The 23,271-nt window shown below is 30.7% G+C and overlaps 1 protein-coding gene across 3 annotated transcripts in view; it reads left to right on the top strand.

Moving 5' to 3' along the window:
- Positions 1 to 3,761: 3,761 nt before the first annotated feature.
- LOC107447594 (uncharacterized) overlaps positions 3,762 to 23,271 on the top strand; it is a 140,431-nt gene continuing 120,921 nt past the window's right edge. Inside the window, exon 1 of one of the 3 annotated variants that reach the window (XM_071184655.1) lies at positions 3,762 to 3,897. Coding sequence is in view for 1 of the 3 variants with exons in the window: in XM_016062535.3 (XP_015918021.1) it covers positions 11,410 to 11,467 (58 nt within the window). In the remaining 2 variants the exon portion in view is untranslated. Of the gene's footprint in view, positions 3,898 to 11,245; positions 11,468 to 23,271 lie in introns of those variants that run through there. The other 2 variants (XM_016062535.3, XR_011637570.1) reach the window with 2 other exon arrangements.

The raw sequence follows: 23,271 nt of genomic DNA, 5'->3' as shown, positions 1-23,271 counted from the left end.
TTCCGCATTCCGGCTTGCACCGACCACCGTGCTGACGTAAAATATCCTCAGTGGTAGACGGATCATGGGTTAGAGTATCATTGCCATCAGGCTAATCATGGGAGGTTTTCGTGATTTTCCTGCCCATGTAACGCAAATGAGGGGTTAGTTCGATCCAATAGTCCTCCACGAAGGCAAAATGTCTCCCAATTTATGATCCAGGAGTTCCTCTGTCTTCTGGATTAGGTTCAAAATGACTAGGCTATGGAGTTGAACATTGGTAGTCATACACACAAAAAATTGGGTCGGCTGTTCAACGGCGATTATAAAATAATAAAAAATAAATAAAATGAAATTCATTATATTCTGAAACTTATCTTAATTTTTAAATAGGGTAAATCAACTAGTGAAGGAACATATTCCAGTAGACACTTCATCGATATTCCCAGACATTTCATAGATATTTTTAAGTAAAAAAGATTCTAATTTTTTTTTTAGATTGGTTGGCAACAGCAACTTACTACGTATTAATAGGAAGCCATTTAACAAGATAATGAACTGCCTGATCGAATGGTTTTTTCTGGAAAATTTTTTGAATTTGTCAGTATCTGCACCTTGTTTCTTTGGCAAAATTATAAGGTAAGTGTTTTTATTTATTTGTCTTAAGCAGAATTAATTGTATGTAATGTTTTATTTTTCTCGCTGTAAAGATAAATCTAAATATCGTTATTTTTTTAAACCTTTTAGACACTATTGTTTCAGAAAAGTTGAAAATGTAGCAAAATGAAAGAGAAAGATTATCGTTTGAAAAGGAGCGTTTAGCGCAAGAAATTCAGTTTGAGAAGTTAAAATCAGATAATTTGAAAAAACAAAATGGAGCTCCTGTAACTGCCGCAGATAAATTTAGGTCTAGTGATCTAAATTAATACATAAAAAGTTTTGATGCTAATCAAACTGATATAAGAGCAGACAAGAAAGACAAGCTACGCTACAAGCTTTCGAAAGACAAGCTACGCGAATAAACATAGAGAAGAATTCGTTACTGATTTAATGGGACGTTTANTGAGAAGATATTTTGTGAAGGGTCCGTTAACGGACCCAAATTTCTTCTAAACAGACCCCTGATTAAAGGGTCTATTAAATGTCAGAGAGAATAAATATGATACGGGTTTTGGGCATCTAGCCAAAACGAGCATTCAACATATCAATGGAACACAATCAATTAGCTTTAGATAATTACGATTGTAGAATAATTATTTTATTATGGAATGAAATGTTTTAAAAGACAAATATGTTTAATATTTAATCGATGAAGAAACAGAACCAATATTGAAATCTAACGAATTTATTATTTTTAATTACAGATAAATTTTGTGACGGAAAAAAAATTAAAGCCTGATAGATTTCAGAATTTTAGAAACATCTTCTAGTTTTACTATTCAATCAAATAGGTTTCGATGTCTTTCATCCCGCCTGTCTCATAAGCGATTCAACATATTTCAATATAATTTTTCTTTCGTTCTTACTTAATATTAATTTGTTTGCGACAGTTAATTAGTATACCTTTTTTACTACATTTTTCGAGGAGTTTAAAAATATAATATTGAGGATTTCAACCGAAATGAAATTTGCTTTCCGACAAACGTCCAACAAAGTAAAAAAAGAAAAGAAATGCATTTTGGGCTTCAGAGGGCCTCAGTTCCGAATAAAACTTTAAAAAAAAAGATTGGGGAAAAGTAGGATTTGGGGGCCCTTGTCATCTCGGGGCCCCAAGCTACAGCTTATTTAGCTTATACGTAAATCCGGCATTGTATGTTCATCTCCGTAGCCTTGTAATTTCGAACCCAATGCAGAAGACAAGAAAAATTTCTAGATCAAGTATTGAGGAGAACTTTGCCTTCGTGGAAGACTTTTTGATGGAATGAATCCGCATTTGGGTTACGCGGAGAGGAAAACCACGAAAACTTTCCCGCGTTTAGCCTAATGGTGAGGGAGCTCTAACCTATGATCCACCCGCAATGAGAATATCTTTCGTCAGAACTGTAGTCGGTGCGAGCCGGTTGCGGAGTTCGTATCGACCAGCCTTTGCTTGGATTCGAACCCGGGGCGCCTCATTTGGAGGTGAGTGTTCTATCTCTTGAGCCACAGCGGTTCTGAGCGCCAAATTATTAAGCTTATCATGGGGATCCATTCAGCAAGCAATGCTCTTAAAAATTCAGTTACACATGTAGAAGTTGGCTGACAGGCTGCTTGGACTAAGCATGTCCCATACACGATCTATAGAATTCAAATCAGCTGAGAATGTTGGCAATTCTCTACATATGATATACTCAGATTAAAGACATTCTCTTACGATGTTTGCTCGGTGAATACGGGCCTTGTCATCCTAAACAAAAGCATATACAGCGAAGTTCCTATAAATTTGGTCTTTTACGGTTCTGATTTGAGAAATGCAGACCAATATAATTCCACTTCAAACGAGCGATATCCTACACAATGATGGTGGCTTTCTCGTGAATCAGACTAAACCTGACTGTGACGATGTTAAAAGTAAATTAGAATCTAGCAGTGGAAAAACACCACCAAAAACGCTCTCTATTAAAAAAATATTCAAAATATTCCTCGTAGTAGACCTCTAAGTTTTAAAATTTTCGCGATGTCAGAGAATTTTCTAGTTTTTTAGTGCTTAATTAAACAGAAGAGTTCCCTAGCAACAATTTTACCTCAAAATTGGTCCTATATGAACATGCACCGAAGGACCAATATTGGGATGTATGGATTTTTTAATATTAGTCCTATGCAGTGCCAATATCATCCTATTTACGGCCAATATAAGGCCTATGTTGGCTGAATAATGATTATAAAATATCGGATGAATAATGGATACAAAATATCGGGTGAATCTGATAACTCTATATAGGGCCAGTATCGGAAAATAATGAGCCTTTAAACCCTTAATGTTCCCAGATTCGTGAATATTGGTGCAATGAGGGCCTAAGTTAATTTGCTGGTCGTGCTACAATGGCGAATTCGGATGAAGAATTTTACCGAGGTCGAGAAAGGTTGTATAAGCGAATGAATTGAATCTAAATTTGATTTCGAATATGCGCAAAGCATAGGTGAAGTCTTGAGAGAACGTATTATGGAGCCCCCTTCCATCACTCTTTTTTTTTTTTATGAAAACGTTAGTACTATTGGCAAATGTGTCATGAAGTTGAAAAGAGCCGTGATAGAGCATTCGCCTTCCAACGAGGTGAACCGGGTTCGAATCCCGACGATGGCTGGTCGATACGAATTCCGCATTCCAGCTTGCACCGACCACCGTGCTGACGTAAAATATCCTCAGTGGTAGACGTATCATGGGTTAGAATATAATTGCCATCAGGCTAATCATGGGAGGGTTTTTGTGATTTTCCTCCCCATGTAACGCAAATGAGGGGTTAGTTCGATCTAATAGTCCTCCACGAAGGAAGGCAAAATTTCTCCCGATTCTTGATCCAGGAGTTCCCCTGTCTTCTGGTTTGGGTTTAAAATGACAAGGCCATGGAGTTGAACATTGGTAGTCGTACACACAAAAAATTGGGTCGGCTGTTCAACGACGATTATAAAATAATAAAAAGTAAATAAAATGAAATTCATTATATTCTGAAACTTATCTTAATTTTTAAATAGGGTAAATCAACTAGTGAAGGAACATATTCCAGTAGACACTTCATCGATATTCCCAGACATTTCATAGATATTTTTAAGTAAAAAAGATTCTAATTTTTTTTTTAGATTGGTTGGCAACAGCAACTTACTACGTATTAATAGGAAGCCATTTAACAAGATAATGAACTGCCTGATCGAATGGTTTTTTCTGGAAAATTTTTTGAATTTGTCAGTATCTGCACCTTGTTTCTTTGGCAAAATTATAAGGTAAGTGTTTTTATTTATTTGTCTTAAGCAGAATTAATTGTATGTAATGTTTTATTTTTCTCGCTGTAAAGATAAATCTAAATATCGTTATTTTTTTAAACCTTTTAGACACTATTGTTTCAGAAAAGTTGAAAATGTAGCAAAATGAAAGAGAAAGATTATCGTTTGAAAAGGAGCGTTTAGCGCAAGAAATTCAGTTTGAGAAGTTAAAATCAGATAATTTGAAAAAACAAAATGGAGCTCCTGTAACTGCCGCAGATAAATTTAGGTCTAGTGATCTAAATTAATACATAAAAAGTTTTGATGCTAATCAAACTGATATAAGAGCAGACAAGAAAGACAAGCTACGCTACAAGCTTTCGAAAGACAAGCTACGCGAATAAACATAGAGAAGAATTCGTTACTGATTTAATGGGACGTTTACCTCTTAGTATTGTCCAAATTATAGCCCTAGAGCCAGAAGAATCCACTTTTAACTACGATTAAGTAAAAACTTTATTACTCAAACGTTTCAAACTTTACCCGGAGCAATTTAGACACAAATTTACTTACCATAAAAAAGAAAAGAATGCTTCTAGGTGAACTTTCGGTTATCGATTGCAACATTATTTTGAAGAATGGATGCACGGCATTAAAATTGCAGTTTTTAAAAGTCTTGAAGAGCTAATGATAGTGGTTCAATTGGATACCTGCAAGTGACGTAGAGTGGGCATTTCAAACCTAATTGGTTGTTAAAACGTTGCATTTGTTTAAGTTAGCAACTGTCCCTTCCATTCTATTTGGAGTAAGCCAAGCCCGTCTAGTATCAATTCTCTTAAGTGACACATTCTAAATTCTTTCACTAAGATTCTTTCTCAACGATTTCAATTTTTTCACCATATATTTACACAGAGAATTAACATAAAGACAGGCAAGAAGCCATGTGGAACATAAACAAACTAATTATGTATCAAAGTTGCCAGGTAGGGGAGAGTGGGGTCAATTGTAACAGGGTACGATTGTAAGAGAACAAAAATTTCGAGTGTCGGGTTCTAGATTTGGTTCCTAGGTGACGCACAAGGTTTATTTAACAAATCTACATGCACACCCCTGCTGGCAATCATTTTTATGTACTTTTGAAAGAGTTACATCACAAAAGATATTTTCACGATACGTAAGTGCTCTTTTTGGTATTAGAATATTACATTGTTACAAAGTAATTTTGTTTAAACAAATAAAAATTATTAACCGAATATGTAAGTGGACACCTTAATTAACATATCAATAAAAAAGAATTAGTTTTGTTTATTAACTAGCATTGTTTTTAACAAATGCAGGTGAAATCGCGTCTTGGGGACGATTGTAACAATAAGTAAAGGGACGATTGTAACAGCTGAAAATAAATAATCTTATGTTTACAAACCATTACTTAACTCTTTAAGAACCACCAATAGTTTCCTATATCATTTATATTATGTTGCATGTGCATTATTTTATTTGTCACCTTTCACAGCATAAATTAAAATTTTTAACCCCTTAAAGTTAAAAGTTTAACCCTTTAGGTCTCTGCTCATTATTATTTTTACTCCTAAAATATCACTACTATTTTGATCAATAAAAAAATATATCACAACTATGATAATATGTATAATTAACTATGTTTTAGTTGAATTTATGAACTGTTACAATTGACCCCGTAAGTGGGGACAATTGTAACAAGTGCACGACTGTCAAAAATTGTTAATAACTAATATAATAACATTTAAAATAAGGTATTTATTTTTTTTTCTAGTAGAGGATAGTCTACTTTACTCGTCTGTCAATTAATACTAATAATATATTGGATTTTTTGTTAGTTAAAAATAGTTAAGTAAAAAATTTTACAATTGACCCCACTCTCCCCTACTCAAAACAAAAATATATCACGGTTACAATAAAGTTCATAAACAAATAATAAATCTAAGTTAAGTAAAAGAAGTAGATGAGAAAGCATTACATTTCAACTAATTCTATGTGAGATACGGTTCTGTATTTAATTAACTTATCGTTAATTAACATTCTAACTTATGTAGAGAAACTTAGCTCAACTTTAATACGCCATTTTGCTGATAAAGATTAGCTGGCGCTGACGTCATAGATCACATGTGAGAGTATAGGAAGTCTTCCTCTTCTTGAAGTGCAAGCACCCAATTAGAAGCGAATTTTAAATGCTCGTAACGCAGTTGAGGAGCTAGCGATATCATTTAAAAAATTGAATAATATTAAAAAATGAAAAAAATCAAACCTTATCTTCTATTACTTAATACATAGCCAGCATTGGAACTACAAATAAAATATTTAGTTATAAACACATAATTTTACCGTAATGTTCTACCGTAATTCGTTATTGTTCTTTGATGTATTTCGAAATTTTAACTAGAATGTTTGATAATATTTACGCAATATTTGTCAAACACTTAATGTTTTTGACAAAATAATAATTGTTGTACTCTTTAAGTTGCATTAAAAGACTAATTTTAGCATAACTATTTAATAACTTTTGATATTCTTTTCAACAGCATAAATATAGTATGGAGAAATCAAAATATTATTATCCGGATAGAGTTGTAACGATGCCTACTACATATGTGTAATTACTGTATAATACTTGGCTCGTTAATACAGTTTTTTTTAAATATTAATTCATTAATTAGGGAGCAGCGAAAACTGAAATGGAATTTTCTGATGGGTTAAGCGTTAGTCCAGGGCTCGAAAAACATCCCGTCCTCTGCGGTCAAAAATTCCCCGCGGACAACAAATTTCTAGAATCCGACGTCCGCGCGGACGGCCATTTTCCCGTTAATCTTCGTGATACATTTTCAATTTTTGTTATCTTACAAGAGTCTAGCACCTCACTTCTAAAATGACCCTCTAATCTAGAAATACAGCAACATACTGCTCATGGTGGAATTGATGTTTTCTCTGTTTGGGAGTACTGCAGCGGTTGAAAGAGGCTTTTTAGCAATGAACTTACAAAAAAAAACACATTACGTTCTGGCCTTATACAAGAAGCGTTTAACGCAGTTATGAACATCCACCTAAATGGAAAACCCCTTTCAGATTTCTATGCAGAAACCTCTGTAAATCATTGGCTTGATTGTGGAACTGCCAAACGTCTTACTTGATTCATTTAAGAAACGCAGTACCCTCGGATAAATTGACAATCCAGATAACTTGACCTTTGTCATTTAAATTATTTCGTAAAGGAAATACTAGGTTACTATTAGTAACCTAGTATATACTATATAATGTAATGCGTATTACTGTATAATGTAATCCTAGTATTTGTAATCCTAGTAACCACTAATTCATTGTGCAATTTATATAAATATTTGTAATAAATAAGAGAAAATTATATATTTTTTTTATTTAGAAGCGACGGGTAAGTTTCAAAGGAGGAGGGGTACATTGTTGGACAAGCCGTCCTCGGGGACGGGTAAAATTTCTGAATTTTTTCGAGCCCTGCGTTAGTAATTGTTTTACATTTTGCTATAAGAGATACAGTTTTTCACATATTTTAAAAATAACATCAGTGATAATTTCTAACTTATAGTTCTATTTAAACAAAAAAATAATTTATTGCGCACATTTAAATATTTAATTATTTTATATTCGTTATTTCAGATAAATGCAATAAAGAACATGACGTGTTAGCACGTGTGGTCCACGTCATCAAATTTTTACTTTTATTGTTGTCTGATACCACACCCCTTTCTTTCAATTCCTACTATTAGTTCACACTCTCCCTATATATATATTTATATATCTTGTTCAAATTTTCAATTGTTAATAAAATACTTTTTCTTCATTCAAGTTCAAATTCATTTTTTAAACTTGTAGTGTTTGACACTTGATATTAGTACAGTTTTTTTTTCAAATATCAGAAATTCATTAAATTTATTTAATTTTACTTTTATATGGGAGAAAAATTGTAATTATTCAATAAAAAGTAACTGAAATAAAATGTTTCTTTGTCGACCTTGAGAGGGATTCATTTATCGACAAAGTCAACCTTCATTTATCAAAAGGTATCTCAAGATAGAATCAAGTTAACAAGTCTTATATTCTAGCGAATTGGTATTTAATATTTATAGTGGTAGTTACACCACAACCTGAGTAGGAATTGATTAAAAATTTTTTTTTATATACTACTTGTTTCACAAGCAAATCGCATGACATGATCTTTAATAGTAAAAAAAAATTAATAAAATAAGAAAGAAAACCTTTGTCATAAGCAAGAACTTAATAATAGTTTATTACTTTAGAATTTGTTTTTTGTCTGTATTGATAAATAACATAATATTACTCTTACAATGTAAAATATAAGAATATAAAATGTATGTAGGGTAAACTAACCAGTGAAGGAGCACTTAAGCTTCGCTTGCCTTTTAAAAAATCATATTAATTTCAAAAATCGTAATTTTAGTTAAATGACAGTGTCAACATATTTGTTACTAATTGCAAATTATGTAAAAAAATTGTAGAGAACTTACATAATATTGTTTTAAAGTTTTAGAGGTTCAAATAACAAGTAGTAAGAAGACCAAGTAAAGGAACAGCTCTTACCAGTGAATGAACATCCAGTAAAGGAACACTTAATTATGGTTAATTTTTAATGCTCTTTATGAATTTATAAGCCATACAAATATTTAAAAATAAGCCTATTCTTGAAATTATAACATATAAATACTTGGAAAATGTTAAATTTTTTTTGTAATCATGAATTGAAAATTAAAGTGTCAACATATTAACACATACTGTTCATTCACTGGGAAATCTATGCCCAGTAAAGGAACATGCCTGTTCCCTCACTGGTTAGAAGTTGTTTTTCGTATTTTTAACATACTTTTGATGCGGAACATCACTAAAGGTACAAGAAAATTAAAGTTTATCTTTTATTTTCATTAACTTAGAGAGAAATCCAGTAAAGGAACACTTGTTCCTTCACTTGTTTTTCATCGTTTGGTGATCCAGTGAATAAACACTCCCTTATCTCAGCACTTTATTATGCTATGATGCTTAAAAAAAATGTAACTTCAATAACTATATTTTGAATTCTCTTTTTCACAGTGAGAAAAATAAAACTATTGCATGCAATTAATTCCACTTCAAACATATAAATACAAACACTCACCTTATAATTTTTTCAAAGAAACAAGGTGTTGCAGTGATAATAACAAATTCAAAAAATTTTCCAGAGAAGTCTATTTGACCAGGTAATCCAAAACATTGCTAGATGACTTCCTATTGTTTGACAGTAAGCTATTGTTACCAACCAATCTAAGGAAAAACTTTCAAATTCTTATTTTTAATCAATATATGAAATGTTCCTTCACTGGTTGGTTTACTCTATATAGTATATACGAATATAGTATATAAAAATATAATAATATGCTAAGAATATAACAATTTAATAGAATTTTTTTTAGTCGGAAATAATATTAAACAGTATTCATTGCAGCTGTGACTAAGTGTCGAAAACAAGTGGGGAAAAAATTGCCAGTGTTTTCAAAATGCAGTGTTTTTTATGAGAATCATAATGATGATTTTATTAATCATGGGCGATGATTTTATTTTATTTTATAGCAGTCGTTGAACCCAATTTTCAGTTTAGGACTACTAATCTTCAACTCCGTAGCCTTGTAATGTTGAACTCAATCCAGAAGTTAAGGAAACTCCAGGATCAACCATTAGGGAGAAATGTTGCAGTCGTGAAAGACTTTTTCGTGGAACTTACTCGCATTTGAGTTACATGAAAAGGAAAATCACGAAAACCTACCATGGCTAGCCTGACGGCAAGGGGACTCTAACCCATGATTCGTCTACCACTGAGGATATTTTACGCCAGCATTGTGGCTGGTGCGAGTCGGGTGCGGAATTCGTATCGACCAGCCATCGTTGGCATTCGAACTTGGCTCACCTCATTGAAAAGCGAAAGCTCTATCCTACTTCATGTAGCAAATAAATAGATCTTATGAGGATCATGTGTCTTAGAGGGGATCTCTAAGATTCTAATATGGTGGCCAGGTTCGAATCCCAGCTATAACTGGTCGATCCCAATTCTCCTTCCCGCTCACACTGACCTCAGTGCTGATATAAAATGTCCTCAGTGGTAGCCTGATTCATGGTTAGAATCCATTTACCGTTAGTCTTACCGTGGAAAGTTTCGTGATTTGCCTCACCATATATGTAACTCAAAGGTGGATTAGTTCCATCGAAATGACCTCCACGAAGGCTAGTTTGTCCAAAATGCTTGACCCAGGAGTTCCCTTGTCTTTTGGGTAAGGTTCTAAGTTACCAAAGATACGGAGTTGAGCATCGATAGTCGAAAATCCAAAAAATCGGTCTGCCGTGCAACGTCGGATATAAAATAATATAAAGTGTTTTGAAAGATAGTTGGGCTTGTCTGAATTTTCATTTGTTGTCCAATCGATTCTTATAGTTTTATTGTGCAAAATTATGTTTATTCCATCAAAGTAATAAATATGAAATTGTAGAACACTATTACTAAGTAATACCTTTAGTGTAAATTTTGTCCCAATAGAAATAGGAATTTAACTCTCTGTTAGCATTTTGAGTAGTATTTTTTATTTTTATCTTGATATAATAATCTGTTTATCGCCAAGATTTTTACAAGAAAAAAAAAAAAAAACTAAATTTTTTTTTTTAATTAATGATTGTTTCAATCTTGTTTATATCGACAGTCTTAGTGAACGAATAAAAAGTATTTCCAAAAACTGTAAAGAAATATTCTTTAGAAACGTGCACGTAATTTTTTTTATTTTTTCTTATAGGTTATTAACTAAACTCACTCTTCAGCGAATTTATATTTTAAACGAAATATTTAATCGGAACGTTAAATAACATTAGAACGTTAAATATGGTTAAATATACTCCATTTAACGAGTAACCCATAACAAATATTTGAGACGATTTTTCTTTTTTTGGATTTTTTTTTAGCTGTTCGTCAGGTCTCCAACCGTTTTTTGGATTGAAATGAAATGACTTCATTTTTAATTAAAAGATTATCACATCGAACTTTTTTTTAACTATAATTTATTTGAGTACCTGTAAAAAAGAATGCCGCGAATAGAGAACTCCTTAACCGCTCGCTATACGCGTATAAAATAACATAACATAAATAATAGTTAGGATAACCTCGTTATAGTTTATAAACTATTTTTAATTCTACTTCATCTGAGGAAGATGGAGAAATAGTGTCGTTTGGGAGATTGTTTTAAATCCTGCTTTTTCCAGAAAGAAGGAAAATCTCTGTTTGAGATACCGCCCTCTACCTGTACTGAGAAGAGGAATGGGGCGCCCCCTTTCCGGGAAATAGGCACCGACCTAGAAAAGGTGGGGTGGGGGAGGAGGAGGAAGCGAGAGCCGCATTTCGAACCGAGTTTTACCGCAGTCGGATACACGCAAGGGATACACACTTCTTTCGCTGGGATGTTGCTGTGAAAACCCCCTCCTTTTTTTCAGGAGGATAAGATGCCTCCTCCTCAGCTTCTAGTCGCCACCTTTTTACTTCTAGTCGCCAACGTCAAAGGTCAGTGTCATTGATATTTTATATTATTTCAACTATCCCAAAATCTATGCGTTTAATGGCAACCCCCGTCTCCCTTTAATGCTACCTCGACTGGAATGGATGCTGTTGGAACTGTTTGCATCCACTAAACCGAGATTTCTCATTTAAAAATAAATAATTAAAATGTGCAATAAATATGATAAAAATGAACGCTCTCTTTTGATTATGCTAAACAGAATCGATTCGTAAATCTCATATTTAACTACAAAATCGTTTGGGAAAAAGTAAATGTTTGTGTGTTCGATATTAAACGGGATTTTTTATTTCTAGGAAAGAATTCTTATTTTTACTTTACGGCAACTTCGTTCTCTCTTTAATTCTGATATTATTCTCTTACAGTATTCTTTTTTAATTCTGCTGAACAGAATCGATTCATAAATCTCATATTTAACGACAAAATCGTTTGGGAAAAAGTAAATGTTTGTGTGTTCGATATTAAGCGGGATTTTTATTTCTAGGAAAGAATTCTTATTTTTACTTTACGGCAACTTCGTTCTCTTTTTAATTCTGATATTATTCTCTTATAGTATTCTTTTTTAATTCTGCTGAACAGAATCGATTCATAAATCGCATATTTAACAACAGAATCGTTTGGAGAAAAATTTTTTTTTGTGTATTCACCATTAAACGGCATTTTTATTTCGAAGAAAGAATTCTTATTTTTACGTTATTGCAACTTCGTTGAGAACATGCTTGATGAGTGAGATTGATTTAAATAAAAATGAATGAGACAAATTTGAATAAAACCAATATTCAACAATTACAAAGAAATTTATGAAGAAAATTATATAGAAGTATTGAACTAGATTTATCTGGATCTTAAAAATATTTATATAAAAGTTTACTATTACTAAATAAATTTCACTTTTCTGAAAATAATTTTAATGCATAGTTTTGTCTAACATTAAGTAACTTTTTTAAGTTTGTTAAGTCACGCTTTTTTTAAGTAAGTTTTTCTTAATTGTTTTACTTTAGTAGGGTCATTCCGTTTCCATAGACCTCGATGCATGTCAGAATTAAAAATTAATTTGCGACGCTATTAAAAATTATTTACCTCCAATTGTACATTTCTGTTAGAAGACTTAAAAAGCAGGATATGTTTCTTTTTCTTAATTATTAAGAAGTCGGAGAATTCCAACGGGCGCACCATTTTTATCGAAATATGTTTTTATTCCACCTCTGGTCAAAAATACACTAAACAATAAATTTCATTAACCTTTGAGATTCATAATAAATATTAGTCATTACAGTACTATTCTTTAAAGCATATATTCATTTATTTTTAAAAGATATTTTTTCTATTGATTTGTATAATCTTTCCATTCTGTGCAAATCTATAAAGTTTCTCTCTATAATAAAAAATCAGGAGGGGGCGCCGCTGGACTCTGCTTTGGCTGTTCAACTTACTGCCCCTGGCCATATTATTAGAACCACTATAAGAACCACTATTAGAACCACTGTAAATTCTTAATTATCAGGTGATACTATACAGCTTTATTGTTTTTACGAGACTGAAACAGATTTGTACTTGTTTACATTCGTGTATCAATTAGGGAAATTAGACGATATATTAAATAAATATAGAATATTTATCATATCAGTATTATATTAGTATATTATGATAATTAGACCAAATTATTAGACGCACTATAGTTTTTTAATAATGACATGTGTTGCACGAGTTTATAGGCAGTACTTTCTTACTTAAACACAAATGTAATGGTCTTTTATTCAAGAGATATTTCATATACTTCCTATTTGTATTTATTTCTAATGCATTGCGTTACAATGTTAACCAATTGATACAGTAACGTAAACAAGTGCAAATCGCCACATAAAAACAATAAAGTTGTATGGTATCACCTGTATAATTAAGATTTTACATAGAATCTTATAGTGCGTCTGATTATATGTCCAGGGTCTGTATATGTTACATTTTATTTTGCTGCTCGAAAACTCTAAAACTTATAAAATTGAAATTACGCAGATGCGTTAAAAGTGTATAGGAATTACGGTAGAATGAAAATAATTAACATTCAATAGTTTGTTAGATAATTAACTGTTTAACTTGTTTGAAAAAAGATAATACAGGCCGAAGGAATACAACCGTGGAGTTAAAATGGGACACGTTGAAAAGGACATTTTTGTTTATTAACTTAACACTGAGTTTTTTCGAAATTCTAAATTGTTCAAAAGTTGTAATTCTAAGTGCTTTTTTTTTGCGAATTCTTTCTTCCTTTTTTTTTTTTTTTTTGCTTTACGCTACATTTTGCTTAGCAGGTAAAAATATGACTTAGAAACCTGGAATTATGAAAGTGTGTCGAAAAGTATGCAAGGTGTTAGATGAGGTAAAAAAAATTACTTTTCGATTATTCATACAGGAACTATTGATTTAAATATGCAGTATAAGAAAATCATATTTGTAGATCGACTGTCCGTTGAAATGCATCTACAGAGTTAAAATTTGATGTGCTGATAGAACCATTTTGTATTACAATTTTAACGAGAAAATGTTTTTTTTTTTTTTTTTTGAAATAAAAAAAAACATTCTCCTTTGTTCGAATGTTATTAGAATTTAAGTGCTTATTTTAAAAAAAAAATTCAGCTTTTATGCTTTAAATATTTACTATTTATCCATAGTTGTAGAAAGTTTTCCACACGAGAATTTCCTTTTGTTATTTTTTATACTCGTGGCGATGTCAGTCAAAAGTAGGAAAATAGAAAAAGAAAGACGAAAAGATATAGATATATCGATATAGATATAAATATATATAGATAGATATATAGATATAGATATAGAGGAAAAAGAGAGAGAAATTACGTGTTGTCAGTTATAAATCTTAACATTTATAGTAAAATTTTCAAAAAAAAAAAAAACTTATAAAAGAGATAAGAAATTCTTCCTATTTGAATTATTAAAAGTTTCGCCATCGTATAAATTATATCTAATTCATTTTTCCTTATGGAGTACACATTCTGTGTTCTTTAGGTTCAACTTTTTTTGTTAACAGATTTAAGTTCGGATGATTATTTTTCTAATCCAGGTAGTTGTCTATTATGTTACGATTAACACATTTACAAAATGTTCTTACATAAAGCTAAAAAAATTGTATACTTTGAAACCAAAATGTTCTGTCTTTTTGTGGAAAATATTGACGTAGAAAAAATAAACAATGATGAAAATAGAATTAATGACGGAGGTTCTTATTCTTCCAGTTTGTTTAAAAATTTCAATGTTTACAGTGTCTTCTTTCCGAGTTTAACACAGATTCCTGTTAATAGGGAAATGGGACAATATTGTTTTCATTAGTATTTTTCTAATAAACTCATACAGTCTTAACAGTCTACATACTTTTTTCTATAAATTATTAATGTAGTGGGCCTCCATTTTTCTTTTGAGAGTATCTTTATAAGCTCAGACTTATCAAAAATTATTTACAAAATATTTTTTAAAAGATAATTTTAAAAAATATATATATATCGAAAACTTACACGTTTGAACTGCAAGATAAGTAGAGTATTTTTTATTTATTTAAATGCACTTTTGAATAATTTATTTTAGCTGTATAGTTTGCCTTTTCATAAGGAAATGAAATTGAGAAAGGTTTTGCAAATCGAATCAAATATTTTTTTCTGAAGCCTCTTCTCGTTTAGAAAGCAAAACATGGATTCTAGCCTTTTTTACAGCTGTCATATTTTAAAACATGCGACCACTTTTTCAACGACGATTAAGAAACGATTCAGATCGTTTAAGAACGATTATTCTTAAACGATTAAGAAAGCTATTATTAATTGAAAAATTTTGCAAAATATAGTAAACATTGCAAGTTTCCTTTTCTAAAATGAAGAGCATTTTTAAGAAATAAGTGGTGAATAATGAAATTTTCACAATATTATAAAATATTAAAAACAAAACCATATTTATTAATAAGAATAATAAATGTACATAAGGTCTTTTTTCAACGACTGGCAGACTTTTTGTTATAAATAGTTTTGTCCTCTCATTAAATAATGCTAAATTAATTTACGTCTTCTAGCAAGGATTGTTATTATTTTTGAGTGCCAATGACTGGAATCATGACATTCACTCTATTTTATCTTTCAAAAATGCCATTTAATGGAAGTAAAACGTTCTTAAAAGTGAAAATTCGATTTTTTTTCCTTAAAATAAGAATTTTTTTTCTTCTTAAATTAGTAAATTATTTTAACATTGCCTTCATAAAAAGTAAACATGAATGTTAATCTGTAAAAACCAGATTTATTTTCAAATGTTTAGAAATTTATTTTTTTCTTTATGTTTATTTTAAATGTAATGTTATCAGCATTTAATTGCATTTTTCCAATATCCTCATAAGAAATAGTAATTCTTCAAAAATTTTAAATTTTTCATGCAGGGTATTATAAAATTTAAAATATAGAAAAAAGTGAATCCGGGTATGCTAAGAGTAAACCATGAAAATAGAAATACTGAAGCAATGTTTTCAATGTATTGAAATGCAAGCAAACTATTGGAGCAAGATTATCTGATATAATTTGTTTGCATTTAAAATTGAAATAATAATATTTGAAATATTATGGTTTACCTTAAGAAACAAGTTTAAAACAACAGCCTCTTCAGAGATGGTTGAGATGAAAACCACTGTTCTAAATATTCCCTACTAAAGATTTTCTTGTAAAAATTCCAAAATAGAACGTAGTTAATGCCCCAACCATAACACATTAACAGTATCAAATATTCGGTTTTAGGAAAATGTCAATCAGAAATTTAAATTAAAATGTTAGTATGTACAGTACCGTTTTGACGTATGGGCACATTCGAGCAGTGTCCGGGGGGCCCTTGACAATCCTACCTCTTATAAATTGCATAAAAAAAGAAACTTAGAATAAACACCATTGTCGTTTTATGTATATATATATCTATTTTTTAAATAAATATATTCTTCTGTATAAGTGTTCATTTTGTTTTTCTTTCTGCAATTAGTGATTGATAATTGTGCTAACACCAATAATTTGAATAGTTTATCACCATGAAAACTTAAAAAGGCAACCAACATCTTTTTTTCTACTTTCCAACGTTATTTTAAGTACTTAATTCTCAGTTACTGCTCAAGTGGGGCCTGCAAGATTCATACGCACTTGTAAAATAAATTAATGTGAGCATAATGTCAAGGGGAAAAAAATCGACCACAACCAACTCTGTTTAGTATTTAAAATTAGTTAAATAAAGTAAAAATTGAACGAGTTTAGAATTACAGAGCATTATAGCACAGCAACTCTTTTAAACTGGTTATGGCTGATGTGCATTGAAATATGTTTTAATAACTGCAAGGTTTGACTAAATATTTCCTAACATTCGATTTTTTTCTTGATTCGTTGTACTTTAATATTTTTTTAATTTAATGATTTTAATTAGCTTCCATGGTTTTAAAAATTATTTTATTACTTGAGTATTGCAACTGATTAGAATCTCAATTTTTTTTATAAAAATTATGCATAGTTTAAAAATGCTTTACTTTAAGTTCATTGAGTTTTTGGGGTAATTAAAATTTGTTAAAATTGTTGTATATCTTAAAAATGTTTTACATATTTCATATATGTGAAGTTTTTTAGTTCGATTTCAATTAATGTGATATGTTATAGAGGCCCAAAGCATTTCTGCGACCCGGGGCCCTACATGCTATTAAGACGGCCCTGAGTACGTATATTAAAATAATTGTTTTAACACATTTTATGTGCAACATAATTTTCAACACAGCCCTTGAACGTGTACAGTAATATTTTTTTTTATAGATAATGGAATAGAATCAGATGTTTAAAAATAAGGTTGAGTCACCTATATTTTGGGCAATAAAATTATGCTAAAAATTTGTTTTTGGAATTTCATATCAAGTTGACTTAAATGTCTTAAAATGTGAGGTCACACTCACTGGAAAATCTTAATTTGCAAATACAAATTTTAGTAAAAAGCCACAACGTAAAATCTCTTTTTGTTAAATGAGCTCTGTATACAGCCTAAATGATGATTTAATAATGCATTTATAGATAAAAATTTGTGTTTTATTATGATCAATCTTTTCTTTTTTTAAAAAAAATCTATGTTTAGTTAAGAATTTATAAAATGAATTTTCACAAAGCGGTCTATAATTTTTTTTAACAATTAGCATTTTAAATTTTTTAAAATTATTATTTTTTCTGTTATAAAAAATATATTACTTCAAGTTAGTATGAGGATTCTGGAAGAAACCCATTTCTTACGGAAGAAATTAGAAGAAACTAAAATTGTCCAATTTAATTGTTTAATGACTGCTTTTAAATGAATAGTTCAAATTTAAAGTTCATTGTAATACAAAAAAGTAAATATATTTTAAATTTATTTTTTTTCCTAGCTGGTTTCATATTATTTATTTTAATATATTATGGGGAATTTTATTACCTTTACAATTAATGTTAATTTATTGTGAATTTCGATGTATATTTTCCTATATCAATGTGTTGGTAGAGGTGTCGGTTCAGTTTTCCAGTAGACTATTAGAATTAAGAAGCTACCCTATTGTTCGATTCTTCAATGTGTTCTTTAACTTATTTATAGGATCATTAGAGTTATTATTTTTAGTTCAGCTTATTATACGTTAGTTACAGATTCACAGTATTTGCTCCTATCCCTTAATGTGTAACCCTGTTAAAAATTCCGAGCTACGTGTCATTAAAAATCGGTATTCATTTGCTGGCTACATAAAGTGGAGCTCAATTTTACCATATTTTGGTATTTTCACCAGCTCCTAATAACAGTTAAAGGTTGCACCAAAAGTAGGTGTTTTAGAAGAAACAAAACACCGATTTTCATTCATTTTTTTTTCTCGTTTAATAAAGCAGAGAAAAGTTTCACCATTATTAGGTATTTTTAAAGCGCTCAAATGTAAGCCAAGATTTCTATTTACCATAACAAAACTATTTACCTGAAGTAGGATATTTTATGCCATACCTCTAACCCTTTTATACAGCAAACCTAATTTCAAAATTCAGCGTAAAAGAAATGAACTCTAATGAATGCAAATAAAACATTAACCTACCTAAATGTTGAGTTGATACTTGTAACAACATGCATTAGTGTTCCCGGCCGAAACACCGAGACCAAGTTAGTTGTAAAAAAAAAACATGTCGTCGTCGTAAACAAATATCGTTCAGTTTACAGTCACCGTGAAAGATTTGCGCCTTTTACCAAATTTCGGTGCAGTCAGTTACCCCATGGAAGTATTTTTCGATCATACTTCACAATTTATGGTGTAACTAAAATAAAATGATCTTCTATTTTTGGGCTAATGAGAAACTGTGCACCAAAAACTGGTTAATGATTTACCGAGTTTTCTTACAGTGAAAGCTCCTCATATTTTGTAGACACTTTATGCAAAATTGTAGTTTTCATAGTTTCTACGATCTTGCATAAACTAGTTCATAAAAACTATATTTTTTTTGTAAGATATTTTAGTCAGCCCCGCTGCAATCATGGGCATTTCTTCTTGAATACGGCCTTGAATGCATCTCATCAAAATACGTGCATTAATTGTTACATAAAATAGATACTTTTTCACATAAATTCTAGCAATTTTAGTAAGTATTGACATGATTTTCTGTTTAAGTATTAAAAAAAGTTGTAAACTAGTTTACCACTAAGTCAACCTTATTTAAATTATTTAAAATAGATAATTTGTTTGAAAAAGGAAATTTATAAATAATAATAAATAAAAAATATAATATACAATAAATAAAATAAATAGTTTTATTTCTTTTTTCATTAATTGACAAACAAATCAATAAATGTAATTAAATTTGTGATAAGTATTTTCCTCAAATATGATGAAGTATTTCCCTCAAAATTTCTATACAATTTAAATTATTACTTTCTGCATAAGAATTAAAAAATCACGTTCATTAACAAACAAATTATGCATACTTCCCACAAAATTTCTATATAATTTTAATTATTACTTTCTTCATAAAAATTTTAAAAAAAAATCACATTTATTGACAAACAAGTCATGCGTATTCCCCCCATAATTTCTGCGTAATTGGAATTATTACTTTCAGCATAAAAATTTAAAAATCACGTTTATTGACAAACAAATTATGCATACTTCCCACAAAATTTCTATATAATTTTAATTATTACTTTCTTCATAAAAATTTAAAAAAAAAATCACATTTATTGACCAACAAGTCATGCGTATTCCCCCCATAATTTCTGCGTAATTGGAATTATTACTTTCTGCATTAAAATTTAAAAAGAAAATTACATTTATTGACAAACAAGTTATGCGTATTTCCCCCATAATTTCTGCGTAATTTGAATTATTACTTTCTGCATAAAAATTAAAAAATCGCGTTTATTGACCGAGAAGTCGTGCGTATTTTCCTCAAAATTTCTATGCAATTTAAATTATTACTTTCTGCATAAAAAAAATATAAAGAAATCACGTTTATTGACATACAAGTCATGCGTGTTTCCCTCAAAATTTCTATGTTACTTAAATTATTACTTTCTGCATAAAAAAAAGGAGTTGAAAAGGCCTAAAAACGGACCCACTTAGTTGAGATAGTGAGTATGTTTTAATTTCTACTGAGTTTTTATGAACCCATTCCAGCGCATCAATCGTTATGCTCAGTTGTATACCAGCTAATCTAATCCTTCTCAAATCATTGAAGTGTTGTGTCAATTAAAAGTGGGCGCGGCTTTACCCGACCCTTGTTATACCACAGTAATAAGGCTTCCGGTCTTCAGACTTAGAAATAACAAAGGACGATGAGAGCTGAAAGGAAGGGAACCTCAAATCGTGTTTAAACATTTAAGAAAGAAAGGCACAGATAAATAAGTACTTCCAATACTTAATGAACGCGACATTTCATTTTTAAGATCTCTTTTAATAGCATTCCACTTTCTAAACTAAAAGTTGTTCTTATGAATTATTATACCATGGTTATTAAATAACGATAAATTGCGATTTCACTTAACTGGGAAATTCCACCTAATGAAAGTGTTCTCAATAATTATCATTATAATGGATTTTTTATTTTATTCAAATAGATGGAATACCACAAGGATATAATTTTTCGTCACTTTCTAACTTATTTTCTGGCTAACTTTTTCTTTTTTTTTAATATAGGGAAAATAATAATAACAATAATAAAAACAAAACTAATTCTGAAAAAATTATCGAACAGCAGCGGTCGCCATAGCAACGCATGCAATGAAGACGCATGCGCACTGTTTACTATTACTCTTGAACATGCTGAAAAGTGCGATGACGTCCAAATAAAGTGCGCACGTCATTATCCAATGGGTAATAAAAACTGCCAAATATCAAAAAATTAGATTTATTGTTGATTTCATTACTTTTATTTTTCTAAACTATATTTTTTCTAAAATAATATGTAACTTTAGGAATTGTCGTAACATTAATATGAATTTTTTGAATATATATATANATACGTATATATATATATATATATATGGATTAAAAAATAATAGAGTCATGTCGTAATTATGTCAATAACAATAATTTTAAATTCTTGGATAGTATTAAAAAAAGAAAGAAAATATCTGCAGTGCTGCTGACATATACAATAAAAGGAGAGATTTTAGTTTTAATATGAATAAACCACTGGTTACATGGAATTCTAATGTTTCATTACATTTGATCACAAACATTCATCACAAAGACATTTATTTAAATTTTTAATCAAATAAATAGAATTAAAAGAATACGTAGCAATATTTATACTACAGTGGGTGATCGGTTAACGAACATAATACGTTCCAAGACTATGTTCGCTATCCGAATTGTTCGTTAACCGATCATCGATTCACCATAGACTTCTATGTGAAATCGATTAATTCGTTCTGGAGATCCTAAAAATTAAATTTGAAAAAATGTTTAATTTCTTATTAAGTTTTTTAAAAAATAATACATACATATAGTCTTGCATACTAATCAGTCCTTTTCAATTTTTGCTTATGGGGCGTTGAAGAACATGTCCAATGTCGATTGCTTTTCTCTCTCTTTCAGGATTTTCCGGAAGTAATTAATAGCATTGTCGTTGTAAAAATCCCCAACCCTATTGACATCAGCTTAGTTTGGGTGCCATTCTAAGACCATTGCTCTGGCATCCTCCCACTTTTTCAAAAGATCTTTAACGGCAGATGTCGGCATTGGTATCCTCTTTTGTCTTCCTTTTGTTCAGAAGGAGACACATTTCGCTGTGTTTCTTGGTGTTTTTCATTCAAAATTTCTTGGAGTTCTTCTGTCGTCAGTTAATCTACATGTCCCATTATGAGCTCTTCTATGTCATCCTCGTTCACCTCCAATTCCTGATCTCTAGCAGTTGTCAAAATTTCATCCATAATTTCAGGGGTGTCTCCCTGATCACCTCCGTCACCTTGAACTAAGGATGGACACAGCTTCCGCCAAGCAGAAATCAACTGTCGCTGTTCTGACCACGCCTTTTGAATGATACGAATAGCTTCAAGAATGTCAAATTTTTCTTTCCTAATCTTTTTTGAAGTCATTGTTGAGGAGAATTGGCTTGTTTCAAAACACCGACGAAACAGCGCGAGAGTGTACAATTTCTTGAAAGCCGCAATAACTTCCTGATCCATCGGCTGAATCAGCGAAGTCGTATTCGGAGGTAAAAACTGAACTGTCAGCCAGGGAAAGTCTGTCAACAAATTATCTTCAAGATCCTTTGGATGTCCTGGTGCATTGTCCAATAGCAGCAGTGCTTTTAACGGCAAGTCATTGGTATCAAGGTAGTCCTTGATGCTCGGGGCACAAACTTCAAATAGCCATTCTTTGAAAAGATACTGCGTGACCCATGCCCTCTGATTCGATCTCCACATTACTGGCAGTTCGTTCTTAATTATGGAATTTTTTTTGAATGCTCTGGGATTCTCAGAGTCGTAAATGAGAAGTGTTTTACGCTTTATAATAATACTTATTGAATGACCTTTAATTTTAAATTCATTGTTAATTCAAGTTTCATTTAGAAATTATCAATACTAAACATGCTTTAAATATTTATCCTTTCAGTGATCTTATTTTGTATGCAAAATGATAACAAACGTTTAATAGTACTTTTTTTTCGTTCCGAGAAGTGTTCGTTAGAATTCATTTTGTTCATTATCCGAATATATGTTCGTTGTCCGAACACAAAAAATCTTTCTTGAAAGTGTTCGTTATCCGAATATGTGTTTGTTAACCGAACACAAAAGTCTTTCGTGAAAGTGTTCGTTAACCGATTTGCTCGTTAACCGATCTGTTCGTTAACCGATCACCCACTGCATATGCAAAAATAACTAGACAAACTATTCCAAAATTTGCTTAAAAAGAATCGATATCTAACTATTGTAATTAGATTATGTATAAAATCGTTGATTTAATTATGTGTTGAAATAATTGAGGAATTTATTCACACATTTTTTTTTGTTATCTAAATTGAAATCTCTATCATGCGCGCAAATCCAACTTCTATAACAGACAAATCACATGCGGTTCTCTACTTCAGTAAGAAGACGTCTCACTATCCATCATTTACACTTTTATTTCTTATTTTGTAATCTGGCAAACTAGCTATGAAAATATTTTAAAATCATTTTTGAATGATGTCAGTAAGTAAATGGACGTCTTGTTATTTTTTATGTTACTTTCTGTATTTTTGCCCATGGGGAAAATGGGTGTCGTTTTGGGTTTGATGGCCTGCGCACCTTACTTGGA

Source organism: Parasteatoda tepidariorum, chromosome 8 (assembly GCF_043381705.1).
Source record: "Parasteatoda tepidariorum isolate YZ-2023 chromosome 8, CAS_Ptep_4.0, whole genome shotgun sequence".
NCBI lineage: Eukaryota > Metazoa > Arthropoda > Arachnida > Araneae > Theridiidae > Parasteatoda > Parasteatoda tepidariorum.
Note: the sequence above shows the minus strand (reverse complement) of the source record. Positions and strands in the feature narration are given on the sequence as shown.